Here is a 26,016-nt window from a genome sequence, read left to right as displayed (position 1 = left end):
CAGCAGCAGCAGCAGCAAAAGGATTGGATCGCGATGATATCGCAAGATATCAGCTGCTCGCTAAGGTACATTAATGTTAACAACTATTTATACACCTACAGTATTATAAACCACTGGCATATAATTCGCGGTGTGTATAAGATTAGATACACCCTCACTATATTGCGACACGCGCAGCTCGATCTTTTAATATTGTAAAATAATCTCATCCTACGTGTATTTACACGTGTATACGTGTATCTGTATAAAGGCACGTTGCAGGCATTTAGTATAACCTTAGAGTATAATAATCGACGCGATTTAATGTGCGTATACGTTTAACTAATTTTTATTACCGCTGCGCATCGATCGGAGTCATCATGAATCTGCAGTTCTACGTCAGTAGTAGGTATTATATTGTATTGTGTACTTTCATGCTTAACTCATTCTGGATAAGTACCTACGAGGTGGAATCAATTATATTATATATTCACCAAGTTAGTCAGATTTCATGTGTATAGGTCCGACAACGACGTTGAACAGCTTTCGCTATCGCGCGATATTCGTTCGTTGGTAATAAGGTACCCATATATATATTATATATATTATATATATATGTATATGTAAGAGATAGCGTAGTAGCTGGCAAAGGTATACGTAGTTATAACCTACCTACTTATCGTTGGCGTTTCGTTTCGTTTCGTTTCGTTCGTTTCACTTCCGTTTCATCGATATTCGAGAGTACTCGCAGGCACGATATTATTCTATCTCTTCGAACCATAATATATATATATATATATATATATATATATATATATATATATATATATATATATATATATATATATATATATATATATAATATAGCACGATTCCGGTGTATTAGAAGGAACGAGAGAAACAGATATAATTTTTTTTTTTCTGTTCTTGATATATAAAATATTACACGCGCTGTGACACAACGGATTATGTAGAAGAAATTATCTACCGTAATGTCGAATGTCAGGTTCGTGCGGAGGATCTTCGAACCATTGCTGCCATACCTGAGATTAAAATACAAAAATCACGTACGTCGGTCGGTGATACCCTGTAGGATTATATATATATAAAAAAACAAGAACGTTGTTTCTCTTATTGCTATATTATCATCTGCCGAGAATATAGTCACGCACGAATCTCCACTGCGGGAATTCCCCTACAAAATACTATACATATTTTTCATTACATTATTATTGTATATATATATATATCGAATAGTATGGCCAGTAGATTTAAAGAGGATCCTGTCGGCCAACATTCTTTCGTCGTTTCGGTACGAGGAGCACTAATTTTTTCACGCACCAACTCGCGAGTAATAACTGAGTTGGGGATTTAAAAAGCATGAGAGAATTAAGTTTGAGAGTAGAAAGAAGTGTTTATTTCTTTTTGCCGGCTCTAAGGGTGCGAATTAAGATAAGTTGGAGTGGTATACCTTACATGTATACAGTATGTAGTACAAAATTAAAGAGTAATTATACCCATACGGGAAAATGATTGATTGATTACGCGTTCGTTTTTTTTTTTTTTTGTTTTTTTTATACCTTCAGATCTTCGAAAGATTTTATGTTTGCTACCGAATGCTGTTGGCTGTTACAACTACGTGTTTCATCTCGATTTTCGACTCGGTGTTTCTTATATAAATGTATACGAGTATATGCATAGACGGTCCGCAGGTACAAAATTTCTCAGCATCCGCCACCTGTTGCCAATCTTTTCGACGTGCTGCATCTGTCGATGCTGGTTTTTTTTTCAACAGCAGCTGATTTCGGAGTTGTGTTGTAGGTGGCTCTCCTCCTCCTCCTTCTCCTCTTCTTTTTCTGTTGTACCGTTTTGACGACGATGATGACGAAAATATCTACCAAGAAGACGAATGTTAAGTTAGATTCAGAATCGAGAAAAAAATAATACAACATTGTTGCGAGTGATTTTTCTTTACACGTTGCGGAAGCGTTTCGCGGTGATGAAATCGCGAAATTCTTCTCCCTATTTTTTCCCCTCCCTGCTTTATAATCATGTGGGACGAGGGAATTAACGATGATTGATGGGCGGAATCGCCCCGTGGTTTGTAGATCTGCGAACGGCAAGTGAGCGGTTTAGTTACTCGAGGATATGAGACATCGCAGAATTTTTGTATAGGTGTATGTACGTATAATAACTTACGTGCGTGCGTGTGTGTAGTTAGAGCAATTTGCACCGTTAAAAATATTCACGAGTATTGCAAAAGTCCCGAGTTGCAAAGGAGAGGCAGAGCATCGAGTGACGAAAATTTTTATTACTAGGTATTAAAACTGATCAATTTTCACCGTTTAGGTTTTTTTTTTTTTTTTACCATGCAGCAGGGATGATCTTTTAAGATATTTCAAAACACATTACACGAAAGAAATTTTTAAAACGGTTTGCATCGCTGCCTGATTTCTATAAATCTACTCTTTCAAAAGTTATTTCAGGTGAAAAATTATTCACAGGACTTTAAATAACTTTTGAAGGAGTAGATTTATGATAAAATGATGAGAGACCTTTTTTGTAGTACGTCGAATTCCCAACAAAAATGCGTTCCAGTCTTATCGATAGACTAATGCGTTGACGAGTTATAAAATTTCAAAGTAAAAAGAAAAAAGAAAAATCCCACGTTATTTAAACGGGAAATAGAAAATCCACAATATTCATATTGAGTGCTGAAACTAGTACAGCATTTTTTTTCTTGAGTCAAAACAATGTTTTCGACTCGAATTTTGCAAAAAAAAATAGTACATTTTTTTTATACAATTTAATATACGCGTATCTCCAAGTTTTTTATCACCCAAGTTAGCGGCGACTCCAATTGCACGACGTACCGCGCGCCTGTTATTGAAGAGTTTAAGATTATACCGTAAAATATTATAAGTGAGCACGTTGCGCCATTACGCCTTTACGAGGGTGTGTAATGACGATGACGACCGCGACTGGGAAGCTGCTTATATATCTGCAAAAAGGTTTTGAAATTGTCGGTTGTTGTACGGATTGCCACACGCATGTATCTAAATTTTACTCATGCAATAGGCACGGACGGAATTGGTACAAATTTACTCGTTTCTTCAGCTCAATTTCACTCCCTAACCATATAATTTTTCTACGTGTTTTACGCGTCTCCCCGAATTACGTTTCGCAATACCTGCAAATTTGTGCATCGGATGGTGTTTCATAGAAATATTGCCAGAAATTTCACGTCCATCTCTGCCTACTCTACGTATCGCGTTATCACTTCTATTATTATTATCATCGTCATAATCATCAAAATCATTGTTCAAGTATATAATAATATAATAAGTAAAGAGAACATGCGGTAAATTTGGTTTTTGTGGGGAGGGAAAAAAATTGTGAGGTAACTTTTTATATCATAGACTAAACGTTTTTCAACGATCACTTCTCTACGTAACGCGACGTTTTACATTTGTGTGTGTATGCATAAATACTTATGCGTATACAGCATCCATTCGTCCTTGGTAGTCGTATCTACCTGTCACCTTCGTTACGCCAGTGGAATATCCCTGGTTACCTGTTTCTCACACGTATGTATAGATACACCTGTACGTTTGTCTATATATTCACATGAGATTTTTTTTTTTATCCGCAGTTCAAAGGGATCGCGCAGGAATAATAACGCTGAAAAGGGTAGGGCAGTCCCGACTGACTGCCGGTTCGAGCCTTGCTTTTTGTCATCCATTTGACCGTTCGATTTACGTAAGCACGCAATCACCGAGTTAAGCGTTGCTGCGTATTGATAGACGGACAAACGTATAGACGGATGGAGAGGTATAGGCATAGTTGTATCGGGTTTTCAATTATTGCACTTTGCTATTCTACGTCGTTTTTTTATTCAATCATTTCCTTTATTCGCCTGCATTGGGTGGGGAACACATCTCGTTATTCATACAAGATAACGTATATATATATATATATATATATATGTATGCATCGACATCGATAAAGGATTTGTCAACAAAAAATAAAAAAAAGCAATGCAATCCAATACTCAAAGAAGGAAATCTCTATAATATCCTACGTAACAAGTTCGTGTAACGTGTTAAAACCAATTGGCAGTGAGCCCAACCTGCTTTAAAAGTGCAGCGTTGAACAAGCGGAAGAAAAGAATAGAAAACGAAGCAAAGAAAAAGAAAGATTAGGAAGCAGAGGGAAAAAAATTTTTGGAGTTCGTCGAACTCTGTTGGCGAACCGTCAGCGGCCGGGTCAAAGATTTCTTCACAGCGGTATCGACGTGAGTCTTTCAGAGATTTGTCAGCATATAGTACACCATATAGAACAAAGAGTCCTGCGATTTGATGCGTTCGAGGGTTATACCTGGAAGATACGTAAAGTCGAAAAAGAATGAGAATTAGGAGATATATGGACGGAACGGAACGGCGGTGCGTTTGGGAAAAGTTTACGATAAAATAGGCCTGCATATACGTATTACACGTGTTTGCGTAGTAATAGTCGTGTAACAGGTACACGGCAATGCATAATAATTCCGAAAATAGAGTATGATCAATTTTATTGGTATCGACGGTGAACGCGGGGCACAGAAAATACGTTATTCGAATGTGCTGGAAGCGGTGGTTGTAAAGACACGAAGAGCCAGTTCCTCTGCAAGGTTACCAGACAACCTTGAACTCGCTCCCCGTTCTCCAATCGCGAGCCTCCTTTTTTGGTCCATCATTTTTATCTAATAGCCTTCTATAGCCTTTTTACCTGTTTCGCTCCTTCCCGCGGCACGCTGCTGGGTGCGGTCTCCGGTATATTAGACCGTACCGATCGCTCGGCATTCCGTACTACACTATCGATCAAACATCCTTCCCGTACCTTCTTGATACGTTCGAAAAACGAATTACGAGGAGTTCAGGTACCTCGTAAACTATGGCGGGGGTGGAGGCGAGGAGGACAATATCCGTGTATAAAAAGTGTTTTAAGATGGCGGTGATGCGGTAAACGTTCCACAAATCGTCGATCAGATCCAATCCCATTGAACTCTGATTGCCGAACGCCAATCAGATTGTTTCGCTTAATTGTTGCTTATTGGCGCCATTTTAACGGCCATTTCCTGCTCTTTCGTGGATAATTTTTTTAGATGTAAAACCCATACGAGGTACTTCTCATCTCTATTATACGTGTATCGTACACACTACAGCCTCTCCATAAAGATGGTGAGAATAGTTTGTTGCCTTTAGTCTCGCAACGAAAGCAACCGACGCGTTTTTTCACCGCGTGCATTTTCATTTCACGGATTCCAGCTGCCGGAAATCATCCGTGCGTAAGAAAGAAATATGCTGCAGTGCTACGGTTATTAGTTTCCGATGATTTCTGAAAGTTTACGAATAGAGCCTCGTCATTGGCCGAGAATTAATGTGGCTGGGACGAGTGAAGGTAGTTAAGAGGTAACGTTCCTCCATCTTTCCTACGTCTCGACTTGTAACGCCCGACACTCGTTTCCGCTTTTCATTTTAATACCTGTACCAGGGTATACGGAAGACTAGTTCCAAAGTGTGTTTTTACCAGACAACGATGAGGTAGGTATAACGCAGTACCCAATGGCTGTACGGTGAAACGATCGCACAGCCGCACAGACGCAAAACTCCTAAAAGTGATTGCGTAACCTAATTCGGAGGAATAAAACATCCCGCACCATTACTCGACGGCAGGATCGGTTATTATACAGGTGTAATTGGTGTGTTTCAATTCGCCAGGTTCCCGACTGTGCGGCAACAGCAGCACCAGCAGCAAATGCTGCTGGGCGTTTCGGTGAACATAAAGAGAGAACTCGTTCCTATTTTGTTCGTGATCGTGAAGCGTGACAGAAATCAGCGCTGGGCTATGACTACGGCTATGGCTACGGCTATGGCTATGGCTCTTTGGCTTTGGATGCGGTTTGCAGGGAAGTCGGATCCGGTGACTGGGTATACACGTACGTTACACATGCGTACATACGATACCTGTGCCCACGGATCGACGCTGGTGCTGTTGGGAGTAAGAGGGAACCCGCGTGAGTCACGTCAGCTGTTCACCTGTAATTAAACACACTCGAAGCAAACAACGATTATGCCTGTACGGAGTATACCAATGTTAATGTATAATACGGGCAATCACTACCGATTCTCCTCAACGCAACCGGCTGCCCCGCCATGCTGACATCGACACGTTTTGCTGCCTCTGCGTCTCACCGTCTATAGTTTACAAGTATATCTATCCTTGCTTGATTATCTAGGCAGGAAATATAATAACGATCATCAAGGGCGCCGATTATTAGAACGTAGGTATACAATACGCGTACGTATCAGGAACTGAAAATGATTTTGATCTTTTTCATTCTTTTCTTCGTTTTGATCTTGACTTACGGTATCGCAGATCCTTTTTCCTCATTTATGTTACATACCAGAAAATCGATACTGATCTTGGAGGTAATTTTGTCGTTGATCGATTTGGTTTTTTGTCTTTTTTTTTTCATCTATCAGGAATATTGTACGACTGCACTTTGCAAAGCGTGCAACGCTGGATATACTGTAATGCAATGCGCATACCTACTTGCCAATCAGTCACATCCTGCGGCCCCGTTTTCTCCTCCTGCGATGCTGGCTACATAGAATCTTACTCTATAACTATAATACACGTAACCTATCTATATCCGGACAGTTTATTGGCCGCCTCAACCATGCGGATATATATTTTACAATATATGCATATACGTGTATAAATCTTTGTTGTATAAATTTCCGGCTGTCTATCTTTGTTGTTTAAGAAAATTCTAAAAAGATGAAAGGAAAGAATTTAAGCAAGGAAAAAGTATATTTATAGAAAGAAGAAAAAATGTACAGATTTCTTGAGTCACGTTACAGCAACGAATGGTGAAAATTTCACTCTCTCTCTCTCTCTCTCTCTCTCTCTCTCTCTCTCTCTCTCTCTCTCTCTCTCTCTCTCTCTCTCTCTCTCTCTCTCTCTCTCTCTCTCTCTCTCTCTCTCTCTCTCTCTCTATCTTTCTCTCTCTTATACTCATTAAATGATTTATCGGTAGCTGTGAACGAACGATCATTGCAAGCACGCGACATTCGTTTTAAATCGAATTTCGATTGGGATCGAATAATTTCGCAGCCAAACCTCTGAGGGATAATCGAGTTTTTTGCACGGTTCAATTTTGAACTCCGACAAGGACACTCGCCTCGAATTTTAAGGCCGCGGCCTATCGTGCGGTTCCATCATCGGTTCTAGCCTGATACCTCGTACTTCTGTCGTTCGTAATTTAATAAACGACGTCAAGAAACGGAGGTAGAAGAAAGGTTCGCGAGCAGCGATGCGCCAGGCACAAACATCCCCGGGTGGGTCGATTCCTGCAGATCGTCGGTGTCACCACACCCCGGATTTTGACTCTGGGTATATTTATACAGTTGCATAGACACGCGGCATAGCTACGAACACTTTGCCGAAAGATAATAACACGACAACCCCCCACGGCTCACTGACTGACTGACTGACTGACTCACTGACTGAGTGACTGACTAACTTCCAATCTGTAGTCACGACGAGTGACACGAGTAGCCGGAAATACGCGGCCGGCAACGTCGAGTGAAGAATTTTTGAAACCTCGGTCGAAAATAAACATTGGAACGAAGTTAGAAACGTTACTGCAACGATGCGTGTGTTCTTTAAGAAAAATCGCTACTTCGCATATACGTGGGAATCTCCGAGAAACGTAATTTCATTTTTAAAAGTCAACTCGCTGAAAGTCATTTTTAAACTTAACAACGATGATGATGATTTTTTTTAATCTGAGGTTTCGTTACTAACTTCAGCCTGATAAATAAACCCTGAACATTCGTGATTCTTCGACGCAATCTCGGCTCATTATTACAGCTCCTTTGTCATTCTTAATTACTTGTCTTATTCTCCGGATGTATCGTGCATCGTGAATGAAAGACCACCTCTGCTGCTGTTTTTGTCAGTGTCGCTGTTGCGCAATTGTTGGTACTTACAATCTGGCGCATTATGTTGCACATAATGTGCATCCGTGTGATGATGATATCCGGTATTGTTATCGAATCATCTAAACAATCGTTGTACATACGGTGATGTTTATTATTATTATTAGTATTTCACTTTTACGTGTTTGTTTTTCAATAGCACGTTTTACTTTACGTAAACTTTGATTAATCAGGTGCTCGATATTACTGCGTGTTGCATATAAAATGTTGCATAACATGGACCGTTATATACACGTGTTGTACATTTTCATAAAAAAAAAAGAAAAAGAAAAAGAAAAACACTTTGAAACACGTATGGCGCGTTGGAAGTATATTACAATAACACCATATTCGCAAACACGATTCTTAATGCTTTTTTCACTTCTTGTTCTATTTTCTCGATTAACAACGTAGTTATAGTAGGTACAGATTAATGAGGTCTGTACAAGGCCACTGTAAAAAGACATCCGCGAGAAGATAAATCCATGAAACGAAATAAGAAGTGGAACAAAAATTGCAAGGGAATCAGCCTTTGCGACTACTCGTTCAATAATTTCGGTTCACATAACGGAGATACGTAGAAACAACGAGACTGAAAAAATTGTACGAATGTCTGAGAAAGCGAGTAGTTTCAGGTACGACGAGAGTCTTCCACGACCTGCAGTGCATTAAGTAGGGTTCGGCGATAAAAATAGGCGCAAAAGGCGTATATACGCACACATTCTTACGGTACATATGTACGAAACAGGGATAGATTTAACCAACCTTAACCGCAATAAAAGATAGCTGCTGAGCTTTGCTGCGGTTTGTCTGGCTGGTTGGCGGTACCATCGGTCGCGGGAAGAACCGCCCCGTATAATCTGGGTTACGACTAACTGTTGGGGTGACTTTCGTGACTTCGGATAGAAGGGGAGGAATTCGAGATTAGCCGGAGTTGCTGGGAGGGCAAATTCACGTGACAGATTCAACCGAATCAGCGACGTAGAGGTAACCAGGAATTTTCTATGGTTCGTCTTTCTTTTACGGCTTCGGCGCTGCAGGCGGTTGCCTGCTCATTTTACACGTCGCGTTACGTTCCTCGTCGTCGTGGAAATTTAAATGGAATTTCATGAAAACCTTGTACGCACTACACGGTCTTCGGCGATCCTGGAAACGTTCTTGAATTTTGCTTGTCTTTAAAAAGCCTGGATATTTTTTATTTTTTTTTGTTCACCGAGTAACCGTTTTTAAAAAGTGGATTTCAGCCTCGAATCGCGTTTTTTGTTTTTTTTCCCTACTAACAGGAATCGCGTCGATTACGTACAGTGCCCTCTGACCTCTGCGTTCACATACCGTGTACGTTTATCCTTCCCGAACGAATGTCCTTTAATTTGTTAGGGATTCTTTACCGGATACCATGGAACATAAAATGTCGGGGATTTGAAATCTGGGTTTATATTACCAGCCATCCGGCATGCGTCGCGCGGCGGATTCCTCGCTTATCTTTTACTGCTGTCGTAATATCAACGGTTTGTTAAAATCACCTCGGGGCATATCAAAAGGGGCGCGGCGATCTTGGAATATAGGTCTCGCCTATCTTTTTCCTCGCTTTGCGAGAGCTGCACCCTGCAGCGGGAACAACGAAGCCTCGGCACTTTGTTAATTAATTGGGACAAAACGCGAACCGTATTTAACCTGTTATAATGACCTACCATGCGTCAATTGTGTTGTGTAAAGACTGGGCTAGGCACGCTGCATGGCTGGGTTCTATATGGCGAACAATACGTTATCCAGTCGTTTATTTACGGATTAATTAAAGTTGCCCAACGCTTCGAGACGCCGCAGCATTGGCCTTTCTTCAACCTCTGCAAAACGTGGGTTCGGGTACTCTTTCAGTTGGACTTACAAATCCCGTAGGATACGGGTCCACGTGAACGAGGCTGAAGCTAGCAGCCAGAATTGGAAGCAAAAAGTTCTAATGTTCGTTCGAATAAGGCGGTCAAGTCCGAAAATTAAAACTTTGCGATATGGTTTGAACCCCCGATACTTTTTTAGAATTATCAGGATAAAACTAAACTGCATGTTTTTTTTTATTTCCCTAAAGTTTAACATGTTTGGCTTCGAACTCTGACTGCTAGTTTCGACTTCGTTCCACACGAGGTGCTAAATAAATAAACGCGAGTTATTTCGGTCTTTCTTTGTTTCGGATTTTCGATATTTTTACGTTTGAAATCCTGGTAATTCTGATTTTCGAAACTTCATTCACCCGTCCCATTTGTTTGTACACTCGCGGTAAAATTTGTTGTATTCGCTCAACCGTCTTGACGGTCTTTTACCGGATTCAACGATATTTTCCCCCAGGGATAAAATGGTGGCTTTTCTTGTATCGAATATTTTTCTACAAATCACACGTACGTACTGTCGGTAGAAAGAATAAATTTGCCGACGGTTTCAGCGATGTCCGCGTCACGTGTAGCACACGGCGATATTCAATGTCGATCAATCGAATGTAAGGGGGTTGAGAATCGAGATCACGGCTGAATAACGGGTCCATGGCCGGCCAACCTGGGGGAGATCAGAGACGACGGACAGTCCAGTCTGGCTTTGCCGATCTCTTACGAAGATCTCCTTATACATCGATCCTGCACAGCCGTCGTGCTTTATATAAATACCTCGAATCGGGCAGTCCATTCGATAAATCCCTAACAGAAGTTAGAGACAGGACTCCTCCCGACTGCGCAATCAACCCTCTGCGGTAACGCTGCGGAATATGAGGCGAGGAAAAATTTGCAATTTTAGACGTTAAAATCAGAGTCTATTCGCATGTTTCTATTACATAACCAAGGGAATATATTACGTATAACTATATAATGCGATTCTTTGACGTGTTGGAAAGTTTTCCTTTTTTTTTATACTGTTTCTTGTAGATTTTCACTCGCTGAAACGGGGAAAAATACTCTAAAAAGTTCAATCGCGTCGGGTTTTTTTATTTCTTGAAACTCGCGCTTGTAGTTTCGTACAGAATAAAACTCTCGTTTGATTCGAAATCTGGTATCTTATTCTTGACTTTTAAAAATCGTCGGGAAAGTATTCGGAAAAGTATGAAACAGAAGAACCAAAGATTTTATAAGCAAAAAGAATGAACACGGACTGTTGAATATATTTCATAAAGAAATTCTTTCTTTAATTTTATAAGAAATATTGTTCATCGTAATAAAGTGATGGTTTTTTCATTATTGTTATGCTTAACTTATGCAAACACCTTTTATTTTGCAAGAATACTGTACGTGATGGAGGGAAATGGAGGCAATTTTTGGATTCAGCGCACTCGAAAACATAACATTTACCAAAAATATTTCAAGTAGCTGAAAAAAAAAAATAATTTTTTGCAGACCTGTGCTATCGAGACATGATTTACGCGGGCGAACGTGAGATCACGGATCCTTCATGGTGTCATTCCGTTGAACACCCACGTCCGTCGTGCACTTCGCGGCGTCATGTACGTCACACGTCCAATCACACTTTGCGTAATTGGTGGTGCGGCAGGCTTTTTACTCGCTGTATCTTGAATGACGCGTGCAATTTATACGCGTCAGGTTAATTACGCCGCTTCGATGACGTCAGAATCTTGTGGGATTACCTGTTGCAAGAACAAGTGTTACAGTGTCAATGTTAGTCGTGTCGAGAAAAATGTTCGCCTGAGTTAAACATCTTCGACACAAAAAAAAAAAAATTTAAATAAAGAAACCGAAATCTCTCTTTTTGCATCGATTATATGATAATAATCATTTTTGGCTGCATCGTACGAAATAAAAAAAACAAAAACAAAAACGATTCAGTTAATATAAGGTATTGCAACGTTTGTAATCGAAGGAGCAAGCATAGTATTAATTTTTAATAAAACGTCGGGTTCGCAATAAAAAATTTTGCCCCAATCTGTTTGTAAAATGAAAAATATTTATCGGCGTGAATAAATCTTCGATCAAGGACTGAAAAATATATTCACGAAACTTGTGTAAAAATTTGAGTTTCCGAGAAATCTTGCTCACCGAATTTGAAAACCTAGTTTTTTCAAACAAAGCACTTTCAAACGCTCCGCGGCTTCTTTGCAAATATGCGCTTAACTTCGAGACTATTTGTCAAATCTACGTAAAATTTTCGGTGCACATACTCGAATGTATGTACGTTAGAAAAATGAAACAAAAATCCCTTTTAACAATGTTACAATAATCATTCTGCGGTGTGAATCAAGCCGCTTTAAAAATCACTCCGGTTTCAAGTGCTGGTGCGATATGTCTTACAGCGACAAACTCACGCATCCGTATGCGATGCAGCAGCTGCAACGCAGCTGACAAGTTACACCGCGTTTAACTGTAACAGTATGTTACACACTGCGTCTCTGTCCGTGCATTGGTCAAACGGGTGACGGTAATTCGATTATAAACAGTTACCCGCTCTTGCGTTGATTTGCTCCTGCAGATACTCGACGCGAGTCTCGCGTCAACTTCTGCAGCCTACAGTTAGAAATCACTTAGCGTTACCGTATTGTCGGAAACATGCCGCGAAGGATATACACTACCAGCTAGCGGATATCCCGCGTCGACGCGATCTACAAACATACGTGTTATGTGCCACATGTACGAGGTATCGTGAAAAATACTGCCCACCGTGTAAACGGAACGAAGCCGTGACAGGGGGCTGAAAATTGTCTCGATACAACGATAATCCCGTCAATTTACGATTTGTGATAGGAAAATATACCCTCGTAGCGTTGTACGTTAGGTTAGGGTGGTTCCTGATGGTATTGTTTTTGAATTTTTATACTCCCAGGGGCTCAAACGCTCTCAGATTGGTGAACAAGAAAATCCCTGAAAATTTAAGCTCTCTGTATCAACTCTAATGTTATCGTCTTATGGAAATAACGTGGGAAAAAGTACAAAGTCGTTGACAAACATTGTGATGTATTTTATGATACAGTTTTTTATTTCTTAACTGTGCTTGACGGAATGATAATTTTATACGAATTAAACTTTGAACGTTAATCAACATGCGAACGTTTTCATTTACGAATTTTATCTCTCAGCGATTTTTTTTTAGACCGTTCAATTCTCTACGAAAACATGTATTTTCCGTTAAATATTGTTGGTATATTCGCCAATGACTTGTAATATTTCAATAAGGCAAAAACGGTTTTTCCCATTTTAATTCCACAAGATACTTCGATCACAGAACGGACTATCTTAGAGTTTATGTACAGAGTAGAAATTTTCATGGAATTATTTTTTTTTGGTCAATTTGAAAGCGTTCAAGCCCCTGAGAGCATAAAAATTCAAATACAACCCAACTAAGGACCGCCATAATGTTAAATACTTAAATTTTACCGTGCAGATTTCGATCGACGTCAGGATTACCGACGAATCTTCAAAACCAAAACCTCACGATTAGATTCAGGTAATTTAATCCGGCTTCAGGCATGTCGGAATATCTAATTTAAATCGGCATTGTGCCTCTTTACCAATGCGGAAAACGGTACTTTGGGCGCAGCATCGGTTGAACCGGATATACTTTACCGTCTAATTTCATCCGCGTTGTATATTCACGGGTATATTGCCGTATATTTTCAGCACCGCGTCGGTTTGCGGATAAGTGATCGGCGTGTGTCATTCGTACATCGAGAAACATGAGCTGCAGGTTGTATGAGTGAAACTTGTAATAATTTTTGTGACTAAACTTGACCTCAAACCTAGTTTTCACTTCGCTTTGGAATACCGTATATACCTGCAGCGAGTATAACACATGTATTTCTTGGGTTGCTTTCGCCAAAAAATTTACATATCAATATCGATTAGTTTCTTTTCTTTTTTTTTCTATTAATTTTTTTATATAGTAACTTTTACGAAGGTAAATATGTATAATGCGTCTGCGTATAATTTGTACATTAAAGCCCGCTCGTGTCGATTTTATTTTATTATCATACCGTGCGCATCTCTGCTTGATATTCAAGAAATCGAGATTTTCGATTAATAGAATGTTGATCGGTATTTTGTAAAATTATGAGCCAATCAGAGTGTGTGAAACGGTATGAAAGGGAAAAAAAAAATCTTCGAACGTGGAACTGAGATGAATTTAATTTTTTACGAGAACGAATTATAACTCGCAGAATTTTCCAACTTCGTTCTTTTTTCCGTTGAAGAAATTTTGTCTAGCAAGAATAGAAACTTAATTTTCCTTAACCTTACGCAAAATTTGAGAACTCGAAATTGGCTATAAATTCAAAAATAAAAACCGTCCCTCCTTACTTCAGTCAGTAAAAACCTGAGGCACGTGTATTCAAATAACGCACAATTTAAACTCCAATCACGAGAAAGCTTTACCTATGTATGTATACTTATGTTTTGTATTACAGGTACGTATCTAACGTTATATCCTTCGTACCGTCGACGTTCTTCTTTTTTTTTCTTATTTTTTTTTCTTCTTTTTTTTCTTCTTTTTTTTCCTCCCCCTCTCTTTACCATCGACAAGGGGATAAGAATGCTTACTACTTTTTGCCTGTCGAACCGCGGTCAGGATTCGTTCCTCTCGATCTCGATCTCGATCTCCTCAGCCAACAAACGATCCCCGGTCAATGCAGGTCGTAGGTCAAAGGTCTCTGAATCCTCCGAATCTCAAGAGGCCCGTTCTCACCGTTTCACGCCGGTGTTAAAAGAAAAAAGCCCGGGTAATCGCTCATCACGCGGCTACTCAACGACGGCACGACAGACAATCCTTCTTCACGTTTCATTAGCAATTTGCTAATTAACATGCCGTATCAGATGATTATGATACAACTGTAATATGCGTAGGTTATACCGAGTGAGGGTGAAAATATAGAAAGATGAAAAATTCGAAGGGCCGCGGTATAGAATGTTTAAAAGAAAGAAATCTTAATACATTGAATTTAAAAATTTTGAAAGAAAACTGTATAGAATCGTCAGAATTTCTCTCGATAATATACTAGAATCGTATACAGATTCTCGATTTTGCTGTTCCATGTTTTGATCTTTCTATACTTTGTCTTTCCGTATTTCGACTTACTTGTGTTTTCAATTTTCTCTACTTAAACTTTCCACTTTTTTAAATTCTCACATGAAAATTCGATATTCTCGTCCTTCTACGAATCAACGATTCAAGTTTTTTTTTACGCCTACGCCACGTCTTCCCTCTGATAATAATAATCGATGTCGTAAGCTGCACGTGCGATTATACTCACGTTTTTTTTCCCTGTCCTTTTTTTTTTTTTTTTGGAGGAAGGTGAAACTCTTCGTCGTTATATCGAAATGAAAATCCGCTTGAGAAGCCCCACGAGTTTGGTTTCTCGCATGCGGGCGTTCGTGTGTATATGTATATATATATATGTATATTTATACACGCGCACGTGAAATTCGTCGATGGAAACCTACACCCCCGTGTTTAAATCTCTTCAGAACTGTTCGTACACGTCTTACACATGTATGCATGTAGACTTGCGTGTGAAACGCAGGGGAAAATTATACCTCCAATTATCCATCGTGTGGCCAAACTGAATTATCTTACGTACCATGTAGGATGTGTGCATGTGTTTATGTGTGTATAGAAGGTTGTTATATTACCTCGTAGGTACGGGCGTAAGACCGAAAAGAGATTACCAAGAGTCAGGGCGTCCTCGTCGTGTATTCGGGTATAATTTGATCTAGATATTATCGAATCACGAAAATGTCGCGATTAACCTATATATGTAACTATACTGTGAGATTCTTCAATTCAATTCGATTACGGGTTCCCGACTTTACTCTCATTTACGTATTTATTCATGCCGCGTTATTTGAGAAGAAAAGAACTCGGTTGAAACGAAGTGAAATTGTTTGGTTAAAAAATTACTTTATGCCCGACACGCCGTGCTTGAGAATAAAAAAAATGGCCGATGTCGAGGGTCGTACGTAGGTCGGTTTGGTGTGGAATGCCTCGTATCCATATATGCGATATACGTATATGAACCGGAACGGGAAAAGATTATGACGGTGTAACAAATGTAGCGTCGCAGAGAGCACGCGCAGCAAGTTGACATTGAATATATTTAAATAAAAGAAACTCGATTTAGAACACGAGGAGTTCGGAAGAAACGGCCGGTCTTACAGATACGCTTAGACTACTCTCTACGCGTAATCCATGTCTCGCACTTTTTATCGTTTCAATTCACGCTTAGTTAGTTAATAACATTCCGTGATTTACATCCGAACCCGTGTCGTGACGTTCGGTCAGACAAAATAACTTTGCCCCGACGCGACGTGACGACGAGGAATAACAACGAGCCAGAAGGGTTCGCCGCCTCGGTAATCAACGATTACTTATACGCGTGATTGGTAGCCCCGGTATCTATAAACACATTTCTCCTATTTATAGACATCCGAGGGAGTGTTTCGTACGGGCTTTTCCAATGCCCGATAGGACGTTGAAGAAGAATCTCGCGGGTATTTTACCAACAACGTTACCGATGCCGCACCGCCGGCCATGAAACAACCTCACGGGGTTAAGGAACTCCTCTTGTACAGAGAACGAGACCGAGCCGATATCCCCGTCGTTACGGATGATCTAGTAGAATTAAAAGCATCGCACGGCGCTACCGCTCACCGATGATATTGCGATGAAATTAAACTTTTATCGGGACCAAGAGAGCGCGAAGAACAAGGAGAACGAGAAGGAGGAAGAAGATCGGTCCTATAAAATAGACAGTCATCACCTTTCTTCGACATTTATTTTCTCCTCTTCGCAATGTCCAATGACGTCGTCGAAACGAACGTTGAAATCTCTCGTCGCACGTCATTTTTTTTTTTTTTTTTTTTTTGCCGTTACTTAATCTCCGTACATGTCTATATACGCGTTTAGATGTTGCAATAATTTATAACAGTATATGCGAAGGATGATGGTCGTTGGCCCTCGTGAATGGAAGAGTATGGAACGGCTATGGAGAACACTGACTTACGATTAGCACCTACCTTGACACACCCACGCTCGATGCTTCGCGATCGCTGCACCGACGTCCAATTATTATCATACTTCGAGTATAACGTTCAGAGATGTCAGACTCGTCTTTTTCCGCATTTCGAACTATCGAGAATACACGAGGTTGAAGTCGGTAACAAATTAACATTGTTTTATTGTATTTATTTTTGTTTTTACCGTCACATTGATTTCAATGGAACTGAGATTGAAAAAGATCAGTATGTTTTGGTTTGAAAAATTTCAAACAGTTCCGAAATCGCGAAATGACGGTTTTTTCGTCAGCATGAATCACGATGATTGAAATCCCGATTGGAAAGTAATTTCGAATTTTTATACCAACAAATTATCGTACCGATACAACTGTTCAAATTCTGCATTTTATAGTTTTTTCTTTTTATTTTGTTTTCGCGAGAATCATTTTGAATGATTAATGGTGAAGTGAATAGCAAATTTTACCCTCTGAATTATGACCGCAGCAATTAATTATCAGTTTTCCTAAACAATAACAAAATTGACTTCGGTATTACGTGAGAGGCTTTTTCTTATACCGATTTATCACACATTTTCAATTGAAATAATCAATCTGAATATACTGTGAATTCATTTCTTGAATATTCAGACTCACGTGCAGGTCGTCTCTCGATTTTATTCTCTCTGGTATTCACAAATCTCGGCCGTACTGAGAAAGGATCTTAAGACGGATGCTGCGGGGGCCTGCATCTCTATTTTCCTCTCTCTCGTGAGAAAAAGGAAGAAATAGAGAGAGAGAGAGAGAGCGCGATAGCTTGTCCGGATGTTCCGGTGGTGAATCACCGCTTTTTTTTTCATCGGGTTGGCGGCGCCCTTGGGAGGACAAAACGTACCTTTCTCTTCTTCTTTCGTCAACCTATCTATTCTGCACTTTGTTGCACATTCTGTGAAAAGACTTCGCGCAACAGGATCATTCGCAATATTTATCTCGGCTGTGCTCGCTGCCATGCGGTAGAGCAAAGAGTTCTATAGAAACGAACGCGTCCTACATCGTACAGAAAATGCGAACCGCATCGTGACGGGATAAAGTGTCGAAATCAAGAAACCGGCTTTGGAAATTTTTCTATTCAATTTTATTCACTCCGTGAATAATCACTGAATCACTGTGTCATTTAAGAATTCATCTTACCGAGAGATTCTCTGCCGGATAGTTCTTTCTCTTTGATTTTTTTGAACTTTGTTCGAAATCGTTTTCATCACCTCCGCCTCCTTGAAACGATTTTACGAAGATCGTTCAGCGTATGGAAAAATGTGATTAGAGATTGAAATTGCGATGTTGAAAAGCAGCTTCAAAATTCATATGTTCCACATCGTTCTATTTTATTTCAGTTCAATAATTTATCTCTTAGCCTGTTAAATAAGATTAAAATTTTTCACTCCATTAAGCGAGATGTCGCGAGAATTCTTTGAGAGTCGTACTGCGAGCATGTATAAAAAATTTTATCCGGTTCTAAAAAAAAAAAAAAACGCTCATCTTCTTCTCTCTTTCTCTGTATCTTTTTCTTATTAAGGAGAGATGACTTTGTTTCGGGTATATTTCAGCGTCCGCGAGATAATGTACAATATACCTACGCTACGACACAATGTTGAATTTTTACGAATGTTACGTAAAGACGAATCGTAGCAGCAGTGTGAAGTGGCTTTTCAATCCTGCGGTATATAAGAAGCGCGTTCTATCTATGTAGAAGCGATGATAAATGCCGTTTGCAATTAGGTTCAATCGGTCTCGTCGAATTAGATTATAAATGAGAATCGTGACGCTGCTGAAATCCGGGCAACTTATAATTATATACTTACATTGCACGTTTGTAGAAATCGTTGAATATTTGAAGAAAACAACGCTGAATGAAGAAGAAAAATAAAAAGAACGGGAATAAAAAGGTAAAAATACTGCAAGTACTTAATGCAATAGAAGAAGCCGATCGTAATAAAATCGATGAAAGAAGTGTCGGGGAATGAGAATAAAAAGGATAGTTAAAATCGCTTTCGATTAATTCCTCCTTCCGCGTGATAATTGCAATAGCCGGATGTGTAATATTATTTCGGCGAATCGATTACCCATTATCGCGTCGACTCCGAGATTCCCAGAACATTTCGTTCAATTAATCACCTCTTATCATCTCATTCAATTTCTCAGCAATTTACGTTATATACCCGATAATGCCGAGCTTGGAAAAGAATGTCGTAAAATAACTTTATTCGCAGACTAATCACGACGATCAATTGAACTTGCAAAATTTCATCACATCCTTATTATCATCCCTGAATCGTCCTGTACATTGTATATCGATGCGTGGGTTCAGGGCACAACGAGTTATACCTTCTCTCCGATTGCTATAAACCCGTTCAGAATAACCGGTTGGGCCTATACATTATACACATATATATACACATATGTGTATATATATATATATATTTATTCATCATTTGTATACATGATATAAGTAACACACGGTGATGGATGTACAACGTATATACATATATATACATATATATAAAACATATACTTAGGAACTAATTATTTGCATTAACCAGATCATAATCTATATAAATGTATTATTCACACATCTCATCGCTTTAGCATGATTTATAATACAATTTGCGCGTTTTACAGATGTAAACGAATATCGTGAGTGACTTTTCTCAGGCACCGCATGCGCGCGTGTGTGTTTGTGCGTTTGTCGTAATAGAATTTTGCATCTGTGTTCGGGGCAGACCATTCGTAAGTCCCGGGGCTGCGTGATTCATTCGAGCGAAGGTAGACCGAGTCGGTTTTGCTGCTGCTGCTGTTGGTGGTGGTGGGAGGAAGCAGACAGCGCCAGTCTCTCCTCGGCGATTGCGACACCCGATATGTGGGCATAGGTAAAATGTGTGTACGTGCATTCTGTCGCGTTCTTGCCTCTACACTCATTTGTACAGATAAATATTACTAATTGGCCGCGTTCTTTATCGTTGCTACAGATTATTTTTCATCTATCGTACGAATTGACGACGATGACAAAAAATACTTTGCCTGTATTATACACCTCTCTGTATATTGATATACACGTAATAGAAATGAAACGTTTTTCAGCCTTGTTTATTATCTTCTTCGTGCAGTGATAATTTCAAGATTGAATCAGTTTTTTTTTCTGCGTTGTACGTATTGCCTGCGCGTTATGCAAAATTACAAAACTTTTACAATTTATAATCCATGAAATCTTTCTCCTAAAAATAGTTTCGGGTGTTAGAAGACGAATTGAAAAATTAAAGATTACCATTTTGTTACGGTATTATACATCCGTATGTATTGTGTATAGCCAGAATTTCTTTGCGATATTACACGCCGAGTGAGAAACGATGCACCGCAGTATCTACCCATGCATACAGTGTAACGTACGTTGTATAGATGCATTTGACGTTGAACCGATTTGTACAGGACTTTCTTTCGCGCACTCGACGTTCGTACGTGTTCGTAAACCGCAGTTTATTACCGTATGCCGATTCAGAAGAGCAATATTCACGAGTCGTCTTGTTAAACAAATTAGCATCGTTTACCCGGATTTTACATCTTCGCAAAATCGTAACCTCATCTTTCGAGAATTCGCTATAGTATCTCAGGTGTCGTTCCATTTCACGTGCAAATTTCATGATTCTCAAATTTTCACGTTCGCTAGTTTAACTTTTATAGTATAGTTTCCGAATTTTCTGTACTTTGTAATGTTAATCTTATCAGATTAAAAATATTCTTCATTTCTATTATTGTTATTGTGTGAAAAAGAAAATCACGGCTAGTGTTCGTTTTTTTTTCGTTTCAATTTGTTCAGCTCATTCACAGAAATGCTGTGATTTGCTGCTGACGTCACTGGCTTAATTTTCACTCCAATTTGCGCGGCCAAAGCTACGTATAATTTGACGTTCGAGGCTTAGCACCGAGTCTGCTTCTGCAGTTATACATGTATTGACTAATTAAACCCCACGTGGCAATCCAAGCACGTACCTTGCTGATGAGTTTTTCCGCGACTTTGAAAGTCACGTGCTTATCACCCTGCTTCTCAGATACAATTGAATCAATCGCGTTTATAATACCCAAAGTTCGTCATTCGTGTGTGTGTGTGTGTATATATATATATATATATATATCCATACAGTATACAATTATGGAAACTGCACATTTTCATTTATAATTTGTTTTTATAAATTGCATTCTAGGTGCGAAATGAACTGCGTCATTGTTTGTCGTCATCCCAATTGTTACACGCGGTAGATAGATTTCACCAATTTACGGATTTCTTTTTACTGAAATTATTTCAAGACGCTATTATAACGATCCGTTTTTACACTTTCTGCAGTTTTTTTCTTTTTTTTTCAAGCCTAACCCTTTGCACGAGGTTTATAGGTATAATGTAATTGCTTACACGCGTACTACACCATGGCATTATTAAGTCGTTTCCCAACTTGATGGCATGCATACTTGAAGCATATTATTATTTCTGGGCATAACATACGTACGTTACATATTGTATACACAATATATATGTACACCGATACGCTATGAGAATGTTGCAACATATTTCTTACGGTAATGTGGATATGAGGTACGTACCTACGTTACAATATATGTATACGTATATTGCAAGTAGAAGATGCGCGTTTTTCCATAAAGGAATTCAGCTTTCGATTCTTGTGCTACGCTCGACGGTAATTTCCAATTTTTATACCCACAAATTATTTTACTTATACAATTACCTTTCGAATTTTGCATTTTATTCTGTCGGTTTATCGGTTGTTTTGTTCTCAGTTTTTCTCAGGTACAAGGATTCTATATTTCGACGATTATAGTATAGTAAAACCGTGGGATTTATACCAATACGGTGTGTTTTTAAATATCAACTTTTACTACTACTTGTGCATCTGACTGACGTCATAATTATCATCTAAGAATACAAACGGTGGGAAACAACGCGGTGCATGAATAAGATATTCGGCTAATTAGCAACTGCTAGCTTGCTGCGCTTTTTTGCCAGCAATGCAATCCGCTCTCAGATATCTCGTGCGGTTTTACCGCAACAATGAGACGGTGTTTGAAAAATTACAGGTCTGGCAGTACCAATTTTACAACTCTCCGCCAAATATTTGTCGATGATAAAGTGGCGTCGATCGTTTTTTTTTTTTTTTTTTCTGACGTTTAGATTTCTTTTTCTCTTTTTTTTTTTTAATACCGAACTGTGAACGACGGGAATTTCGACGAAACTTTGGAGCTTATTTTTTCTGTAAGCCTTGTCTGCAGGGAGAACAGATTTCGCGGTTTTTCAATAGCGATTAAAAATTCTCGAGACTCAAGATCGGTGCATGTTGTTTCAATTGGCGGAAAATGAGGCTACGCGTGCCCGATTGCATTCTGCGGAATAATTATAATTTCCGTATATGGACGTGTAATACCGCGACCGTCTTTTCAGGTAGGTTAAGTTAAAACAAGAAGCGTCAAGTATAGAAATTGGCATTATTCATGCCACACAGGCGGGCTGCAGTATAATGATTATGTAAAACGCAAACCCCCCCGCATACGAATATCGTATTGGTCGGCACGGTATTTTACGTACGTACGTACGTACATGTGCGTGGGCTACCGTACGTAGGCCCAGAACCGTATAATTCTCAAGCGAAAATACAATATACGTATGTATAGATATATAATGGGCTTTTCTCGTACATACGTGTATTTAAATACCTAATTATAACCCGTCTGAAGCGATGTTTCTTGACGTGCGAATTATGCGATGCCTCGGACCCACCGTCTTCAACTTGTTATCTACGTACGTATCGCGAGCCTCTGTTATAACTTTCATTCAAAAACGTCTTTCGAGACCACCTTATAAGACGTCCCTTTAGGCGAGACCACTTCGCTTACACGAGAGTCGACTTTGACAGACGGGAAGGCCCAACTTTTAATCATCCTTAGAATCTCCCCCGCCCCCGACAATCATGGTGGAAAGAAACCCTTTTGTAACGTCGGACCAAGTTTTAATGATCAATCCTTTGATTACGATGGTTTATTACGAACCTGGAGAAAATAACATGAAATACGTCTCAGAGACGAGCCGAATCGGTGCAAGCGAATTTGAAATATTTTCTTTCAAAGTTTTGTATTTATTCGCTGATCGTAATAATAATTTTATACGTGCAAGATTTAATAATATCCAAGTCACTTCCTCGGCTGAGAATATTACGAATTTTCCATTCCGCCGACTCTCGGATATTTTTTCTACGTCTGTCGTATATGCAGGGAGAAGACAACAGCTTTTTGGATTATTTATTCATTTTTTTTCCACTCTCCCTGTCGACGATCACTCGCGAGTCGCGGCTGTCTCGAGGGGGTCTTACAAGTGTCACCGGACCGTGCACTCGGCTAATAACAGTATTAAATAAGACGAGGTGGAAAGGTCTAGCGGTGAAAACAACCGAGCGAAGAGAAGAAACTGTAAAAGTTAAAAATAACCGAAGCTACTTTATCTGTATAACAAATATCCCCGAGTGTTGCACAATAAGCAACAACAGCGGAACTCAGGTTGCCGAATGGCTGCATAGTTACAATCATAGGTGCGTAACGAAAGCTCAGTTCTTCTCGTGCTTTTAAATCAATCGAAGATGCGTTACGTGTTTGAGAAGAAATGAAATGAAAAAACGTAAATTTTATGAAACTCGACGGCTTAATTCTCTCCCGATGCAATATGGCTCACGCTCAGGCGCAGGGTTAATAGATCTTGAAAATGATCGTCCGAGCCTCTGGTGAGCTTGAACCCTGCAGGTCGAAATGTGAAACTTGCAGTGCGCCGTCACGAGTCAGTAATACGCAAGCATCGTTTGTCGCACGTTCAAATAAGATTTACATTATATGTCCTAGAAACGGATAGACCCTCGCAATCTGTGCTTCTCTCTGCGTAAAGGCACGCTTCAACGGCCAGATAAATGTCCTCTGGTAGTTGTTATGCTTCGCGGGCTCTTGTGTCATTGCCGATGGAATTGCGAGTGTAAGTAAGTACTAGGGGAAAGATCCGATACGTGCACGGCTGCCTATATATCTTCTTTGCCGTAGTGCACATTTATGCTTCTGTATGCAAGGAGAGGCAAAGCCTACCTGGCTTTGAGGAGAGCGAGGAGAACGTCAGTCGCCGACGATGCCATGGACGTGCGGCAGGCAGGCACGAGGAACACTTTGTGTGTCGTTGAAATGAATGGAAGAACCCGAGAACCATGCTCTGCCCAAGAGTATCTGATATACGTAATATATACGAGACTCATGCGGCGTTTTTTGTATGCGATAAATATCGTCTACACCGATCGTCCATGCAAACTTTTGACTGCGTAAAAGTGTGGAATAACAAGAGCGGAATAAACATTGATGCTGGAATACGGGTTGGATTCCGGTCTTGCCGGTCAATTGCGGAATCACGGAAGACGGTTTATAACAGAGACTTATCGGAAATCCGCTGGATGATGAGAGGTCTTTCTTTACGTAACGTTACACGAACAGTATCTCTTTTTCTCCTCTTTTTATCGCTCTTTTAATCCTCAACTCCCGGACGCGCGTAAGAGTCGATTTGTGAAGAACGCGTTGTTTATACACTGCGAAAGTTTCGAATTTCACTCAGTTTTCCTCGACGTCATTCGGCCTGTCACACTCTGACGACAACAACGCGACCGCACGAATGTCAAGTGAATTATTTAAGTTAGCGTAACAAAGTCGTGAGAGTGAGTCGGTAGTGTGTACGTATTTATCACGGTTATATATTATACACTAACAGCCGTAGTAGCGGGGGAGGCGCGATTTAATCCTAGGATAAACAGGCGGTCTCACCTAATGCTCGTTATAACTGACAATGAGTCATAACAGGTAGACAACGATAAGTCGTATGTATCGTCGTAGATGTATCTGGTGTGTGTGTGTTACATGTATTCGTATACCCGCTGTGACAATCGTTTTGGAAAAATTTTTGTGATGCTATTTTGGGGTATTTGGATATATACTAGAAATATTCTTGCTCCGGCATTGTTGACTGGTTTAAACTTCGGAAGTATAATTCGTGCAATTTTCACGTGAATTCCGTTTGTGCAGAAATTTTGAGAGAACAGAAGTCATTTCATAGTGAATCAGTGATTGTATATATATATATATATATATATATATGGATTTGAAAATCTTTGTTTCGAATAATTGCGAATAATTGACGACGAACTCGTGAAATTGTTCGGTGTTTAATGCGTAACTTCCCTGTCAACGTGCATAAATATCACGTTTCATCCTTTTGTTTCTCTCTTTATCTCTTTTTTTTTTTCCTCCTTGCTCGCAAAGTGATATAGCTGTTGACGGTTACAGATATAACATGGACTTTAAATTCTAAACCCTACAGTCATTCTACAAAGCAAAGTAAATATTTTCCATGAGTCAGTTATAAGCTCAGCAGACAGAGAGGCTGATTGTTCTACACGTATATTTCCTGCGTGTATTCCTAGTAAATAACGTCCGTAATTCGGTTTACATAATAATAATAGGCCGTGCTGGCCCAATCGGCGTGACGTTCCCCAGGTCGTCCTTAATCACCCTTAAAATCATTTCAGTACTGTTCGAACCGTGATACGATGCAAAGTGACTGTCGTTGAATTGTTGGACATAATTCGTACCGTGGTGAAATGATGAAAAATCCGTGCCGGTGTCTGTACTATCAGTTTGCGGACATTGAAACATTTATGGATCTCACCTCAAACTGTTACAGAGTAATATTATGTGCAATAAACGGGGTAGCGATAAACCAGGAAAACCGGGAAAAGTCCGGGAATTCCGACGGGCCGTAGGGTTGAACGTACATTTTTTTTTTTTCATAGATGGTTCTCAAACTTCAGCTATAAGCTTCGCGAATTCAGTTGAGCTAACTTTCGGAAATTGTATATCGTTCAGTTTCTAATTATTCGTGCGAAACTAAGCAATACTGTTTGTGTTTTTTAGATT

At 39.6% G+C, this 26,016-nt stretch overlaps 1 protein-coding gene across 3 annotated transcripts in view; it reads left to right on the top strand.

Annotated features, from left to right (window-relative positions):
- Positions 1-26,016, top strand: part of jvl (javelin-like) — a 63,170-nt gene that overhangs the window by 29,299 nt on the left and 7,855 nt on the right. For 2 of the 3 annotated variants that reach the window (XM_046635426.2, XM_046635450.2), the window contains exon 1: positions 25,632-25,784. The exons of the other annotated variant lie outside the window; for it this stretch is intronic. In XM_046635426.2, coding sequence (XP_046491382.1) covers positions 25,701-25,784 — 84 coding nt within the window. In that variant the 5' untranslated portion in view covers positions 25,632-25,700. Of the gene's footprint in view, positions 1-25,631; positions 25,785-26,016 lie in introns of those variants that run through there. 3 annotated transcript variants of the gene reach the window in all.

The sequence above is a fragment of the Neodiprion pinetum genome, chromosome 1 (assembly GCF_021155775.2).
Source record: "Neodiprion pinetum isolate iyNeoPine1 chromosome 1, iyNeoPine1.2, whole genome shotgun sequence".
NCBI classification, from domain to species: domain Eukaryota; kingdom Metazoa; phylum Arthropoda; class Insecta; order Hymenoptera; family Diprionidae; genus Neodiprion; species Neodiprion pinetum.
Note: the sequence above shows the minus strand (reverse complement) of the source record. Positions and strands in the feature narration are given on the sequence as shown.